Source organism: Enoplosus armatus, chromosome 8, assembly GCF_043641665.1.
Source record: "Enoplosus armatus isolate fEnoArm2 chromosome 8, fEnoArm2.hap1, whole genome shotgun sequence".
Taxonomy (NCBI): Eukaryota; Metazoa; Chordata; class Actinopteri; order Centrarchiformes; family Enoplosidae; genus Enoplosus; species Enoplosus armatus.
Genome location: NC_092187.1, coordinates 13,935,264 through 13,951,193, shown reverse-complemented (window position 1 = coordinate 13,951,193; position 15,930 = coordinate 13,935,264). Strand labels below are relative to the sequence as shown.

The 15,930-nt window shown below is 43.1% G+C and overlaps 1 protein-coding gene across 1 annotated transcript in view; it reads left to right on the top strand.

The window, feature by feature from the left end:
• nav1a (neuron navigator 1a) overlaps positions 1-15,930 on the top strand; it is a 73,358-nt gene that overhangs the window by 17,861 nt on the left and 39,567 nt on the right. Inside the window, exons 4-5 of the mRNA XM_070910000.1 lie at positions 6,057-6,159; positions 7,753-8,079. Coding sequence (XP_070766101.1) covers positions 6,057-6,159; positions 7,753-8,079 — 430 coding nt within the window. The remainder of the gene's footprint in view (positions 1-6,056; positions 6,160-7,752; positions 8,080-15,930) is intronic.

Genomic DNA, 15,930 nt, shown 5'->3' with positions numbered 1-15,930 from the left:
TTTTTGGCAGCCTCATCTGCATGCCATGTGTGTTTACAGTATGTGTGGTGGGTGTGTTTTAGATTGTGCCTCCCTTTACTCTTAAAGCACCTCAAACGTTTAATCTCCTCCAGTGCAGCTCAGCACAGAGAAATACACACTCAATCCTCTATGTGTTTTGAAGCCTAATCAGGAGGGCTGGAGGTGAGATATTTTTTTGGTGTTACCTTGGTGAGGTCTTGATCTTCTTTTCTAAGAAAGTAAACTTCTCTCAAGTCATTTAAAGCTTCCTCATCTTCCCCTCTAAGCAGATAGCGCTCTGACTTCTAAGCTGATAGGGCTGTGGTTAAGGAGATATGGCCAGTGTGTTTATGCGTGTGTGTTTGTGTTTAGGTCAACGTTCAGAGCCAGGTTTTGGAGGTGTGGAGATCTGGGCTGAGGGTATAAGGGAGAGAAGTTCCAAGGTTTTAACGGCTAAATGCTGCACAGAGGATCCAGGATCTATTTGTAACGTGCAAATGTCTGTAACTGTGTTTCTAAGGCAGACAGTGTGTTGCTCACGCTCTCTGTTTCTGTTATGGAATCTACTCTTATATAAGGGTTCCCAATTTAAAAACGGATTTCAACACAGTCAGCTGCACCAAACCACCACTGACTGTCTCTCAGTATCTTCTCTTTCTCACACATGAGCATTGACACACTAATCATTCTGTCATGGAAAGATTGCTGCAGCATTTGTTGCATTTGAACCAACAACTGTTCAAATTTAGTGCTCACAGCAATATTGTGCTCCAATATGCTCGTTAACCATTCGTGTCCCTTATCAGATATGATCTTCAAGGGCTCTAATATCCTGTTGCGACATCCCAGTGAAGCGGATGAACTTAAGTGCATGTGTGTTTGTGTGTGTGTATGTGCAAATGCGTGGATGCACATTTGGGTGCATTAGCGTGTGTTTGTCGGCCCCGTCCAGATGTGCAGGAATGGCTGTGTGTTGTAATGCTTCCTGTTATGAAAACTGTCTGAGGTCAGCAGAGGGCTGTGATGCTAGGCTGAGCCGAGACAGAGGACAGGAAAAGAGAAAGAGAGAAGACAAGGAATATTACTTATTAATAACTAAATACAAAATAAAGAACCATTTTAGTAGCTTAGCAGGTTCATATACACATTGTGACAGGTGTGTATCTGCGTTGTCACATGCTCTACCTTTGTCTCACCTTTTCATTTTTTTGCCACCATGCCCAAAAGAGACATTCTCAAAAAGACGTAAAACTTAAACAATAACAAAAACCACAAAGGTTTTACTAGCATCCTGTTTGTGTGAGTGTATGTCACTTGTCAGGAATGCTGTAATGATTGTCTTTGTTGCGGACAAACCAGCCACTTTGGAAGTGTATGACTATTTTAAAGACATGCACACATTGCTGGAGGTACAGCCATTTTATGGTGTAGGAGCAGTGATGCTCAGCCACACACATCTATCATGTGATAAGGGTACTGTAGCCCCGAGGAGTGTTACGGTGACACTAACATATGTGTGCACACACGGACAGGACAGGGACAAATGACATCCGGAGGGAAGGAAGGAAAGAATAGAAACATGAGCCATTTCTCAAACCTTCATTCATATTCTGCAAAACTGGAATCTCTTGCTGCCAAAGACACACACTAATGTGCAGGCAGTTGCATGAACTCGCATTTACACTACACAGAAACACACCTGTCAAAGAAGGATGCTCAAACACATACACACCCATACACGCACAGTGGCAGACTCCTGTATGGTCCTGCCAATCTCAAGGCCATTAGTGTGTCTTTGGGGAGTTTTTTTTTTCTTTCTAATGGAGGGGAGAGCCAAGTGACCCAAGAGAGGAAACCAAGTGGACAGCAGTTTGGCTCCCTTATTTTTATTTTTGTGCTCACTCTGTCTGCTTGCCAAGTGGCCATCAGACATCCACATCATGAAGTATACTCGTTCTTCTACTTTTGAGGGATGAGGCGGGCAATATTTTATATGTTTCTTATTTTCAACAAATCTCATTAAAAGACCAAAACCAAAAAAATTAGTTTATCCCACCAACAAGTGCTGTCTGTGTAGCCAATGCCTGATATAGCTTATTTCTCTGTGCCACAGGCGTCCATTGTTGTCCAAAGACTATTAAAAACACATAAATGAGTCACACTGTTGCACTGGGTGGCATGTTCCTTCATTATGGATAGACATGAGCACTGTTGTTTTTTTCTTTTGTTTTTTGTCGAACCTACAAACACCAGCCTGCTGCTGAAAATACTCACTCACGCACTAAATGTGTATTAATCCTCAGCTGAAAATAGTCCCCCACAGACCCATTTACTCTGGTTTGAGTAATGTTTGCTAAAAGGTACAGTGCCAAGATATTTTAGGAGATTAAGAGATTTTTTTTAATGAAATGATATATTTGATGCATTTTTAAAGATTTATATCTTCACTAGGACCAAATGGCCTTGGGGCTGAGAGCCACAGACAGGGTGGGGATGCATTGAGAGCCATACTAATGCTGCTAATTCAAAGACCAGCTATTCTGTTTAATGGGCTTGTGACCTGACCACACACACAATAAGAGAGAAAAAGGCAGTGCCTCTCTTTATTTTTACATTTATGTTGTCTTGCCGTCTGTGGTCTTGTTGCGATGTAGCTGGCAGAATATGCGCAAATAAAATGCCGTCTTTCTTTCATCCTTTGCACCTTTAACTTTGTTTTGCCTCTTTGAAGTCGTTCTGTCTCTTTGTTTTGTCTGAGAGTAGACCTGTTTTAGGATTTTAGGATGCAGAGGTTGTCCTGCACATGCAGCACATGCATGCACTTACAATAACACTCTCACTCTAACTTGCTGACTCTCATTTCAAGAGTCTGAGTGGGCCATTATGAGAGGCTCCTCAGCTAGTTTCACAGCCTCTTCAGAGCTGGAGTGTGTGTCGAGAAGAGGCAGGTGGAGCTCACTGTCCCAACACATACATGCACATGCACACGAGCACTTCTACACACACACACACACACACACTCACTTTGAACCAGATCAGTGTAATTCATCTGCACCCCTGGGGGGCTGACAGGGATATTTGCATCCCTAATTCCCAAACCCCCCCCCCCCCCCCCCCCCCCATGCCAGCTGGGACCACCAGGGCCAGAGCAGAGGCCGGGCAGGAAGTCTTTTACAGACTTGCACTCACACACACACACATACACACAGGCGCAGGCACAATCATGCAGACCGTATCTAATCAATTTGACGCCGATGTTAAACAAAGCTCACGTTTAGGGTAATTAAAAACCCCAATTAAAGCCTGCATGTGTGTGCGTGTGCCTGAGTGTGTGTCAGACTTTGTCTGTCTTTGAATATTTTAGGTGTTCTTTGTTCCCGCTAAACATTTTAATGCTGAAAAGTGGCTCTTTATGGCTTGAATTTCCGTACTGTGCATCATTACCTTTCATGTGAGAACCTCCGGCAGAACAAAGTACTTCTATTTTTGTATAGATTTTTTGTTATGAAACATTTGCACTGTGTGAATGTGTGTCTTTATGTATGTGTGTGTGAGCGGCAGACGGTTGGATCACAATGACTTCATCATCCCTCCACTGAACTGCCTGTCCCCAGGGCTGCCTAATCAATTGTCTGTGTGGCCATTCTTTTTAGGAGAAATCAATCCAGCTTTATAAATCGGGCCTGGACTAAGTGTTTCTCAGTGTGTAACTGGGTATGTGCATGTGAGCCGACCCACCATATATATGTGGGTACAGGACCACAGCGTTTAGTCTGCAGCTGTTGTTGAGATTGACACCTCTGGCAGCTCATGATTTGTCCTCCTCACTCATTAGACTGGCCTCTCCCCCTTCACCTCCTCACTAGCCAGCTGGACTGATTCATAGGAGGGGTGGTTGGGAATGGGCTGAGTTTATGTGTGAGGGGGTGGGTTGTGTGTTTCAGGGTCATATATAGAGGGTATCTATCAGTTTTTCCAAAGTTTAAAACATTTATTTTGAATATTTAACAAGATGAAGAGTCTACAGCTGTGCTAGCATATCTGTAAGGCTGTATTTATGCACAGCTGGGCTTTGAGCTGAATGCTAACACCAGCATGCTGATGTTTTCCATGTATAAAGTTTAACATGTTCATCTTAAGTAAAACACAATGTACAGCTGAGGCTGGTGGGAATGTCTTTAGTTTAGCAAGTATTTGGTCATAAAGTATTGGAATTTAGGTTTTGAGCTAATGAACACCAAACAATTCATCCTGAGGGGGACATGAATGTGTGAACCAATTTTCATACGTAGAAATCCACCCAAACGTTTGAGACATTTCACTCAAAACCAAAAATGTGAAGCTCATGGTGGCACTGGAGGAAAAATAAGGGGACCTCCAAAGTCATTAGGATTCATCTTCTGGCAACCATGAATGTGTGTAATGTCATTGTAGGCTAATAGTTGTCGAGATATTTCACTAAAAGACAAAAATGTCAATCTGATGGTGGTGCTTGTGGAAATGTCAGGGGGTCATTTCTCTGTAGAAAATTCCATGACAATCCATCCAGTAGTTTTTGAGATATTTCAGTTGAGACTAAAGTGATGGACCATAACAGCTGAACCCTGTTTACTGTCAGTTTTTGTGAAAAGTTCCATCTTGCAATTTTCTTAAAGCAATGTTTTTGACGTGGAAACATGAAAGTGAAAATCAGCAACTGAGCTACGCCTTTTAAAAAAGTCTGTTGAGAATATATAAACTTGATAATGATGAACCTGAAAGTGCATTTGTTCAACACTAACACAGTCGTGTTTGTAAAAGTACACTTATATTGGTTGTAGTAAATTTCTTGCTGTGCTCATTTGGGAGTCAGCTGGTCAGATCTAATGGTCTATTGAACTGAACCTCAGGGGTGAACTGACTGTCCCATATTTTACCACTATAACTCTTTTATCACCATCCCCCCACCACACATAAATACACATCAGAGAGCAGGAGAGAGAGCAAGGGTCAAGGTCATGTGATGCAGCTTAGGTGTCCTGATTACCTTACTTTCTCTGTGAGACTATATATGATAGATTATATATATGTAGGTCTGACCCCTGGCTAGGTTTGAGCTTGCAGCCCAGAAAATGTTACGATAGTAGCAACAAAATCAGGAACTCATATCAAGCTCTCAGATTGACATGTTTTGAAATTAGAACGGCATGTTCCTCAGCATGAGTACAGGGTGTCTGTATCACTAAGTGGTTGAGCCACTTTGGTGTTGATTGCATCCAGTCGTCCAACCCCCTGGAGGAAGTTGTTTGAACACACACACACACACACAAACACACACACACACACACACACACACACACACGTATAAAACAGCAGTCTGGCTGGATGACCCAGCATGATTGTACATAGCCCAATCTGAGCAGATTACAGCATATTAGGAAGGGGTGAGACAAATGCCAATGTGTCCCCTGGTGGGTTTAAATGAAAAAGGCTTTTGGTGGGGAAGAGGGATCCATCCATCCAGGCAGACAGACAGACAGAAATACAGACAGACAAAGGAGTGTGAGACTTATATAGTCTTAAAGGTCTCCTCTGTTGTTTTGTCTGTCTGACTGCCATCATATTTAATTTAGTTTGCTCCACTGCCATCTGGAAAAACAACTGTGCGTACACATCCACTATTACCTCTGTCATATCTTTTCCTTGTGAGATTCTCTAGTTTCATCATAGTAGCCTGTTCCCTGGTTCTAGATTTATGTTTCAGGCTTTGTTTAGATGATTGGGTGTAATCCTAGATTTTGGTCACTGAACATAATATGTTTACCATTACAGTACATGATAGTCAGTCTGCTTGGTTAGTTTTGAGCATAGACAATCATTTATGAACTCATATTTGGTCATATTTTATCCTATAGTTATTTTTATTGTTATTAACTCCATGTGTACGCATATATATTTGTAAATGTTTGAACAGTTAGGCAGTGTTTTTGTCTTTCACTAATTATGTAATATGGCATTTCGTCTCTAAAAATATCCCTTTTTGTGTGCTCGCATGTGTGTTTGTGCACCCCCTGCAGACCCGGAGTCCCAGAGGAAGAGGACCGTGCAAAATGTTCTGGACCTTCGACAGAACCTGGAGGAAACCATGACCAGCCTGAGAGGGGTGCAGCTCAGCCACAGGTCAGCCACACACACATACAAACAAGACTGGATAGCATTGTACAAAAGAAACAAAAAGAAAAGACAAACACAACAAACAAGCCAGGAATATTAAAAAAGCAGTTGAGATGGGCACATTCTTATTGACATTGCTAACAGCATGTTGGGGTGTGGTGGTTAACTGCCTGTGGGCTCTCAGATCAATATCAGTATTCCTGATAGACCAGTAGCTATTAGTCTGTCATTTTCCGCCTGCTCTGCTCTCCCTCTGCATTGGTTAATACGGAACTGAACCAGGATTAGCTCAAAGCTGACTTCAAAGCCGACCCTGCCAATGCACACTCACGACTCACACTTCACACACACAACAAGACATGCAATAATGCTATGATTAAGTGCATGCGAGCATTTGTGTGTCCCGCTCCTTCCTCTGCTTCCTGTATTTCACTCATTCTGATTGCATTCAGCGTGTCTTCAGGTTTTGTCCTTCAGAGCTTCCCCTCTGTCTGTCCGTCCGCGCGTCTCCTGCCATGCATCCTCTCTCAGTCCCTCAGTGGGAGCTCCCTACATGAAGAGCAAATCAGCAGATGGTTCCCTGCTGGATTACGTTTCCTTTGCCATTCATACTTTTTATCCTACTGTAATAACCTTGAATCACTCCCCGCTGTCCCTGAAGACATGTTCTGCTTTGAGGCCTACAGGCTGTCCGCGGAAGTTTCCTGTGCAAACAAGATGTCATATTTCCTGTGAAACGAGTGTTTAGAGTGTGAGATTTGCATGAATTAAACAAACGGATTGGCAAGCAAGCAAATTGTTTTGTCTACACACATTTTTCCCTGATATATACTGTATGCATAACTAGCAGAAAGCCTGTGAAAATCCATTCTAACAAGACGTGTAGCATCCTCTCTCCACTTCTTTCCTGCCTGTTTTTATGTTAGCGCTTTAGCATTTCATGTGAAAATTTCTCCATTGATGGTTTTTGTGGAGCTGATTCTGTATCCTTCAGACAAGATTAATTTTAATGTAGCAGGCGAAGGCACGTACTGTCACACAGTTTGAGAGCCAGTAACTTTTAATATGCTAATGCTCATCATTCTCACCCCCAGACACTAAGCAGTGATGTGCTGTGCTGCTTTAGCACAGGGAGTGCATGATATTGTGATGTTAGTGATGCTGATATTTGTAGACTCACACAAATGTGCGCCCGCAGAAAGTGACAGCGCTATGCAGTTTCACACAGAGCACGGAGGAGCATAAAGGCGTGTTTGCTGACAGGAAAATAACATGGAAACACACACATGCACAAATATTACTTGCACACTGGACACCTGGAAACCAACTAATCCCTAAGCCCTTTTAAAATCAGTAAAGGGCTTTATACACTGAGGTCCCACTGAGAGAAGAGGGTGCAGGTTGGGGAGAGGAGGAAAGATGATTGGATGGAGGAAGCTGATCCTAAGCTCTTCTGAGAAAAAAAGAGGAAATGACAGATAGACATTCACTTCCTGTCTGTTAAAACTGTGCCTGACCTTTTCAACCCTTTTCGGGAATCACATTGCTGTGAATATTTCTTATTTTCGCCACCTTACTGTCCTCTTTTTCTTTCCTTAGCTGTGTGGAGGGGACCATGTGCTACGACAGCGATGAAGCTGCTGCGTTCTCAATCTCCAGCCTATCAAATCGCTCCTCTCCATTGTCATGGCGCCAGGGTCAAGCCAGCCCCCGTCTGCAGGCTGGTGACGCCCCGTCCACAGGAAACACCCAGTCAGACGTCCCCCTCCGGATCAGCCACACCTCCCGCATCCAACTCATCGAAGCGCTGGACGACTCGGATCCGTCCCTCCTGAAGGGGGATTACCTCAGCAACAGCAACCTCGGCGGGAAGAGCCCAAACGAGGATGATGAAGATGATGATGATATTGATGATCTGGGGAATGGGTAAGTTGTGTTTTTACCCCTGCTTCATTAGCCCGAGCAGCATGACGAATATTTTATGACCTCATGACTCTGCAGTCTGCAGGAACCAGGGCACTTGTCTTTCATTAATGGTCTTCACATTGCTTGTGAGGTGAATCCTGCCACCTGCCAACTGTTACAACCCCACAGCTGCAGTCAGGCCTGTAGTTAGTGGTTTACCAGCACAACAAAGCCTTGATCGGCCCGTTCTATAATCACAAGCCCTCCTTATAGTGTCTGCCTTGACACTGGCAGCTGTAGCCCCCCTGGTGCAGCTGGCTCTGCCATAGTCGGAGAACAGCCCTCTGGCAGAGTCCAGGAATGATGTCACAATCATCGAGCCCCCTTGCAGAGATCATCCTATCAAATTCAGCTGCGAGCCCGCCAGCTTTGCCGGCAGGCCTCCATGTGGAGGACCCCTCGCAGCGTTGGCTCACCAGAGCCCCCTGGCAGAGCTAGAATGCAGATGTCTTTGGAAACTGGTAACTCATTCTGCCTAGCCAATGTGAGATCAGTCAGAGCTGTCAAGGTCAGAATGAGTTTTGTTTGAAACCAGCCATGGATTCCTTGGATCAAAAGATTTAATGTTGAGATCACATCGGAAACAAACTGTGAAGTATTTCAACTTGATATATCAGAAATGTTCATCGGCGTGTTTGCTGTGTTGTGTTGTGGTTGTTACCCAGCTGGTGCATGTCTTTGAAGCTTTGTTCTCTCCTATAATTGGAACATCTTCTAAGGTATTGTTTCTCACGTCACACATATACACACCTTTCTGTGCAGCTCACACAGCACAGCTGGCCGTCTCCACGTGGCTGTGAGACTGAGCAGTTTACAGGAAAAGACTCATTTGTTATCTGCTATAAAATGGACTAGAGAGGAATAATCCCAATCATGTTCATGTGTTTGGGTGTCTGTCTGTGCTATTGAGGACAATAACATGACGAGTTTGTATATTGTGCCCACATTGTTTTTGTTTGGCAGCTGAATCATAAGGACAGGTCATGAGAGAGAGCATGCTGGTAGCTCCTGTTAGTGTTCAAATTGTTATTTGGCTGCAGGAGTCTCCGTCAGTCTCCGTCAGTCTGTCTCAGTAAGACAACACATTCCCTTGTGACTTGATGACCAATTGAGAAGAATTGAATTAATTTAGTTGCACGTCAAGACACAAATATATTATATATTATATATATATAATAAATTAAGTTTAGAGGGTCTATTGAAGAATTCCCTAAGTTGTGTTCCCTGGACTTGTTTGGTTAGTTTTGGAGAACTTGCAGCCCTTGTCCCAATATGAGGGAGGTATGACACAACAATTTCAGCTCAGTTGCACACCCAGCATCATGTTTCACCCACCAACTCTAAGCACAGCGAGGAAAAACACATAATCTCATTGTAAACTATGATTCTTTCAGTGTGTGTGTGTGTGTAAAGCTGCGGAGCTCGTTCCAACCAAACTAAGAAAATTCCTCTGCTGGCCACAGCTTGACATCTCCATGGTAACCACAAAAATGCACCCCCAGTCACCAGGAAATCAATTGCGACACAGTTCAGGTCCCTGTAGCGTTATTGTGTATCTGGTCATGGCCTCCAATTAGTGGTTGTGCAGGTTTATATTGTGCTTTGTGTGAGGAGGCAAAACAAAAGGCAGCATTTGTTGGCAGGTTAAAGGAAAAAGACAGACAGACTGACAGACAGACAAAGAAAAAAGGGAAATGCAGCTGTTATTATGTCTTTGTAATCTTTAAAGATGCACTAGGTGAGGGTTCAGGCAAGAGATGGAATATTGTGAACATGCATACAATTGAATGTAATCCACAACAAAAGCTTGTGTCAGAGAGATGTTGATTCTGTGGCTGCAGCTAACGATCATTTTCATCATCGACTCATCATCTGTTGAATATTTATCCAACAAAACAAAATGTTTATTCTTTAAAACCTCCAAAAATACTGCTCCTCACAAATTCCCAGAGCCCAAAGTGATGTCTTCAAACTGATATCTCTTTATCACTAGAGGGCAGGCAAGTGCTGCTGCTCCCTCTTTCCTTGCTGCTCTCCACCCTCGTCAACTTGAAGTAGCCCCATGCTGGATTACTCTCCTTTAGCTCATAATTTATTACCTATACTCATCCATTATACATAGAGGCACTACCCCTGTCACACAGAGGTCACACTACACAACCATATCTCATCCCAGCATATATAATACATAGGATTTCCCCACATACATTATGCATCACAAACGCACACACATGTTCTTTGTTTGGGTTATGTAGTCCTCATCTCTTTGTTCTCTTAAATTGTGAGGAAACAGTGTCTTAAAATATTGGTTTGGCCATTAATTAAATATATGGATGAGCAGGATTTGACTCATCGTGGGTCTTCTGTGACTCACTTGCGTTACACTGTAAAGGCATGACTCACATTCACATGCAAAGGTAAGTTTACCATGACTGTATGGTGACCTGCCTGACACACAAACCCTATACACTCACACACACACACTGAGTCGGGACCCCTTATGTCAGTTATCCGTTTCCTGTCTGATGAGTACCACATACATCTGGAACCAGACCCCTCCCAGTATCCCCCCACACTCTCCCTCACACACGTCATTCTCACCGGGAAACAGCGGGAAGGGGGCGATGAGGAGGTCATTCCCTTGAGTGTGCGTGTGAACGTACACAGTAATGGCATGTGGTCTAATATAGGTTGTGTTTTTAGAGTTTAGGACTTAAATCTACATTCATTTATTTTATATGAACAATTCATTTATTGCCTGTAATGTTTAATGTGATAGAGGTTTCAGGGAATAATAAACCAACAATGATCAAATCTGCGGCTCTACAGACATTTTTAAGTCTCTCTTAAGTTTTGTTGTTTTGAGTTTATGGCCCATATTACAAATCAGTGTCAGCCGTTTTCAGCAAACAAGCTCTGATAATGCTACCTGCCAACCTCAGAGCAGGTGAAGAAAATCGAATATCTAGCAAGCTAAAGACCCAGATGTTTTTCTCAGAAATTGGTAGAGACAAAACAGACAGACTTGGCCAGATACACAGTGGGATGATAATGTTGCTTCATGTCTGCTAGATGTCCAAAGCTGAAAGTCTGCTTCTGCTGAGATTCACGTAAACGTCTCGTGCAAAGTCAGACCTGCACCTAAGAGAAGCTGATAGGTTGATCCTGTTGAGAAGTTTTCTCTATTTTTTTCTTTTAAGGTTTGGGCGTACATTTCAACATACTGCCACCAATGATTTTCTAGTAGAGGATAAGAAAATGAATTCCTCTTCTAGTTCGTTAGCCATCTTGTCATTCATTGTCCCATCCATTTACATTGATAGATCCAAATTCTTTCACATTTGTTTCATGGATGTAGTGGTTTGATTACAGTGTCACTGGGGTGAAAGTGGTTTCCGTTTCATGATTTCTTGTATGGTTTTCTTTACAATGTGGTTTGATAAATGTGACACTGCTTCCAAGTGGACACGTATCTTACACCCCCAATCCATACAAGTACCATGAACATTCACTTAAGTACTTGGACAGCCTCTTAGTGGCCAAAAGAGTTCACAGGACATAATAGAGACTAGTGAGCAGTCCGCTGTGTCGAGAGGAGCTAACACCACAAAGCACAACAGGGTAAATGCTGTTTCTCCTGAGATCAACACTCATCAGTCTTGTTGAGTGTGTGAAAGTGCATAGGGGGGAAATTGGGAGCATCTTGAAATATAAAATGGCTCTGTGTGTGATTTTATGGCAAATCTGCACAAAGTCTACATACAGTTGTGTGTCTGAGCCTCATCTGGGGTTGATAGTTGGTATTGATTGCCATTGTTGTCGTTCGAGTGGCGATAATGGGCTCAGCATGCGCGCACACACGTGGCAACGATTGGACGAGCGCGTGGATTGTTTTCTGCCCTGCTGGGCGCAGACGTTTTTGTTTCTGGATGGACGAGCTCCCATCCTCAGCGACCTCCCATTAGTAAACGCACAGTCTCCGTGGTTACGCAGCGAGACAAGCTGGTTCACTGCACTAAATGTCTGAATTATGAAAACATTAGTTTGGAGCAGGACAAACACACGCACACACACACACACACACACACACACACACACACACACACACACAGCGCTCCCTGAAGCTTTTCAGAGTCTGCTGGTTTAAGTGTTTTGAGTTTTTTTGTTTTGTTTTGTGCCGTCTGCTTTCTAGAAAAGCAGAAGTGAGCTGGTTGCTCTCAGTGTCAGTCCTGCACAGTACAGGGAACTGAAACACAAAGAGGAACGTTTTATAAGGGAAGCAATCTGTTTTGAACACAAAAGATGCCTGGAATAAGCTTTGATGTCATCAGTAGTTACTTCAGCCTCATGCCTGCCACTAGATGTTTGGCCCTTAACTGATGCTTATCTGACCGTATCGATGGTTAAGCACTTCTAATTAGGTGTAACTCCGAGACCTTGTCATTGCCCCTAAACCTTATCTCCAGTAGGACAGGGTTACTGACGACCACACTCGTGTGTGTGTGTGTGTGTGTGTGTGTGTGTGTGTGTGTGTGTGTGTGTGTGTGTGTGTGTGTGTGTGTGTGTGTGTGTGTGTGTGTGTGCGCGCGCGCGCGCGGTTGGGGGTAGAGAGCAGTGTTATTTCTCTCAGGTCAAGCTCAGTCCTGCTGTACTCTTACCCCATCTACTGGCCAAAAACTAGAACACCACGCACACACACACACACACACACACACACACACACACACACACACACACACACACACACACACACACACAGACCCTAATGCAGCTTGACACATCTGATTAATGAATTCCTCTTCCCACATCTGGATCTGATTTACATTACAGGTGATGGATCCACTCACTCTCTCTTTCTCTCTCTCTCTCCCTCACACACACACACACACACACACACCCCTCCTGATGTGATCCTCAGTGGACACACCCAGGGCTTCCCTCTTGCTAAGAGCCAGATCTTTACACTATGACTCATACTGCGGTTCAGTTACAGACCCCCTCCCAAAGAACAGCACAGCCCCCGACCTAGATGCAGTCACAACATGAGCTGAGATCAAAATTGGCTATTGTGAAATATGGTGGGGGGGAGAGAAGAGAGAACTGCAGCTTTTTACCTTTTTGCTGAGTGACTTTTAAGACTGATTTCAGGAGTTTGGGACATAAAATAGTGGTGGAATAGAGACATTTTAGATTATTTTAATTTCATGTCTCAATACACCTCAAGCTATGAGGATATCTGGTCTAAATATCTCATTGCATTTGAATACTTTGAGTGCTTATGTTTTGCTTAAGTATCTCTAGAATTTGTATTAAAAGCTGTATGAGTGACTTACCTCTCTTCTAAGTCACTTTTACCTTCATATTGATGTTGAACTCTGAACTACGTCCTTCTCAGTTTATTCTTATGATTGGCATTAGAAGATTGTACTGTAATTTTGCATGTTTTTCCCATTTACTGCTAACTATCTTGCAAACCATGCTGGAGTGTTTCACATTTTCTTAATCTATTTTTTCAAGCAGCCTTTGGTTCCATACCATTTCCATATGTTATGAAAATCAATTGATATATCTTTAAAAGCTGTGTATCACAGTAAATAACAACACAAATTTGGAAATCTACTGCATACTTTGGAAAATGGGCAGCATGATTTGTAGTTAAGGAACTAAAAGCAGCAAAATAAATACTGGTATGGTCCTTTATAGTTGATTTCTCCACTGCATGGCATCACAAAAATGTAGATGTAAATTTTCAAGACTTCTCCCTTTCTTTCTGTCTGTTTGACAGTGTGTGTCAAAGACGATTCCCATGAAAAGTTGATGAGTGGCAGATTGAGGTGGGGTTCAGGGGGGTGATGGGGCGTGTGTTGTTCTTGTCATCCACTACCTGCTCTTCTCTGGGGTCTCTCCGGCTCTGTGCGGCGCTGCTTTGGCTCTATCTGCTCAGTGCGGCGTGTAATCAATTACTTTTCCTGTCATTATGAAGGGAACTTGACTGAGTGGAGGAGTGCGCTCTTTCTTTGTTCCAGCACGTGTGGGCAAAACACTGGAGAACACCCATGGAGAACAGACACACACACACACACACACACACACACACACACAGCCGTTCACCATGATCACATGAGCATATATGAACAGAGTCTTATGGAGATTACTTTGTCATTCTGTATTGTAGTCTACATGCAGCTGGAGAGGCTTTTCAGTTTCATTTTGTGTTAACAAAGCATGAAAGCCATACATACGCTATAGGATAATTACATTTAGTTCATATCAAGGAGCTGAATTTGTATTTAAATATTTTTTCTCAGGGATGATGTAACCGGCTCCAAATGTAACAGCAGGACGCCGCTGACAAACAATAATGACATTAATCTGTTTGTCTGCTAAAGTGGCACAAATACACACACACACACACACACACACACACACACACACTCATACACATTAAAAGATTTAACAGATAGTAACATATGGGGCTGCAGGGGGATTTGCAGTCTAAGAAACCCCCTGACGCCTCCCGTTTCAGTGAGAACAATGTCCGTATGTACCTTTTTTATTCTCCTGTGTTTGCTGAGGTTGTTTGAGTCACACGGTTTCATTAACCTTCTTAATTCACTATACATTATTCACAGTACATCGTTTACTTTTAGTCCAAACAAACAAGGAAAAGTGAATGAGACTTTCTTGTAATTGTCGGTTCTTCCTTGTGACTTTCACTGTTGCTAGAGAAAATATTTGCTGTACTTCTTTTCTATACATCACTCTTTTTCTGTCCACGGCTCCCCCTCACAAACACACACACACACACACACGTACAAGCTGACTGCAGTCAGTTGTTACAGGAATGCTTGACTTATGTCAAAGATATATTTAGTTTGACTATGGGCCATTTCATTATTGTGAAACGTGCTGATGTTGAGCAACAAACACATGTTCTGGATCGGAGCTTGGGAACTAGACTTTCATCCCTCTGACAAATTTTCCCACATCCTGCTTTGGAAAGAAAGAAAAGTTTGGGAAAATCAAAAAAGTTTATTTTCTCTGCTTCCTTGCTGTCTTTTCCTTGAACTTCTACAGGTATATCTCATATCCTCAATATGACTATAGTCTGTCTCTTGAAGGCCATGTCGTTCAACTTCACCCAACCAAACGCCAAAACCACTGCCTCGGCTACTGTTGCCTAGACGTCCCCCCCTGCTGAGGCCTGATAAATCTGTATGGAGACGCTACGGCATAATCCCCGTTAATCCCTGGCTTCCTCTTATGGCAGGGTTGGAAAATAATAAGCGAATTCAGGGACTTGGTCTGCAGACTGCCAGGACAAGGGGGCGTGGATAGAGGGGTTATGGTGGCCATGATGTGTGTGTGTGTGTGTGTGTGTGTGTGTGTGTGTGTGTGCTTGCATGTTGAGGACCCCCACGTAGTTCAGTGGGATGTGTTACCATGTCAACAATATGAGCGTGCAAAGGAAATAAACGGAGTGTGTGAGTGGACTCAGTTTCTTAACTTACAGAGGTTGAAATGTCACAACCTCTGCCAGATGACCAATTTCACCCCATTTCCTTTAAGGAAAGAGACCAATCCCGCGCTTCCTGGAGATGTTTACTGAATTCACTTTATTTTATTTTCTTGTGATACAATCCCACCTGACCTATAGAAGGGATAAAAAGGAGGAAATGACCTGAAAACAACAACTGATGGTGAACATGATGCTAAACCAACAAGCATAGATATACACCATGTAGACTGACATCATTCAGTCAACAAACCTTTGCTTTTAAGACTTTGGAGGAAGGCTTCAGATTTAATTTG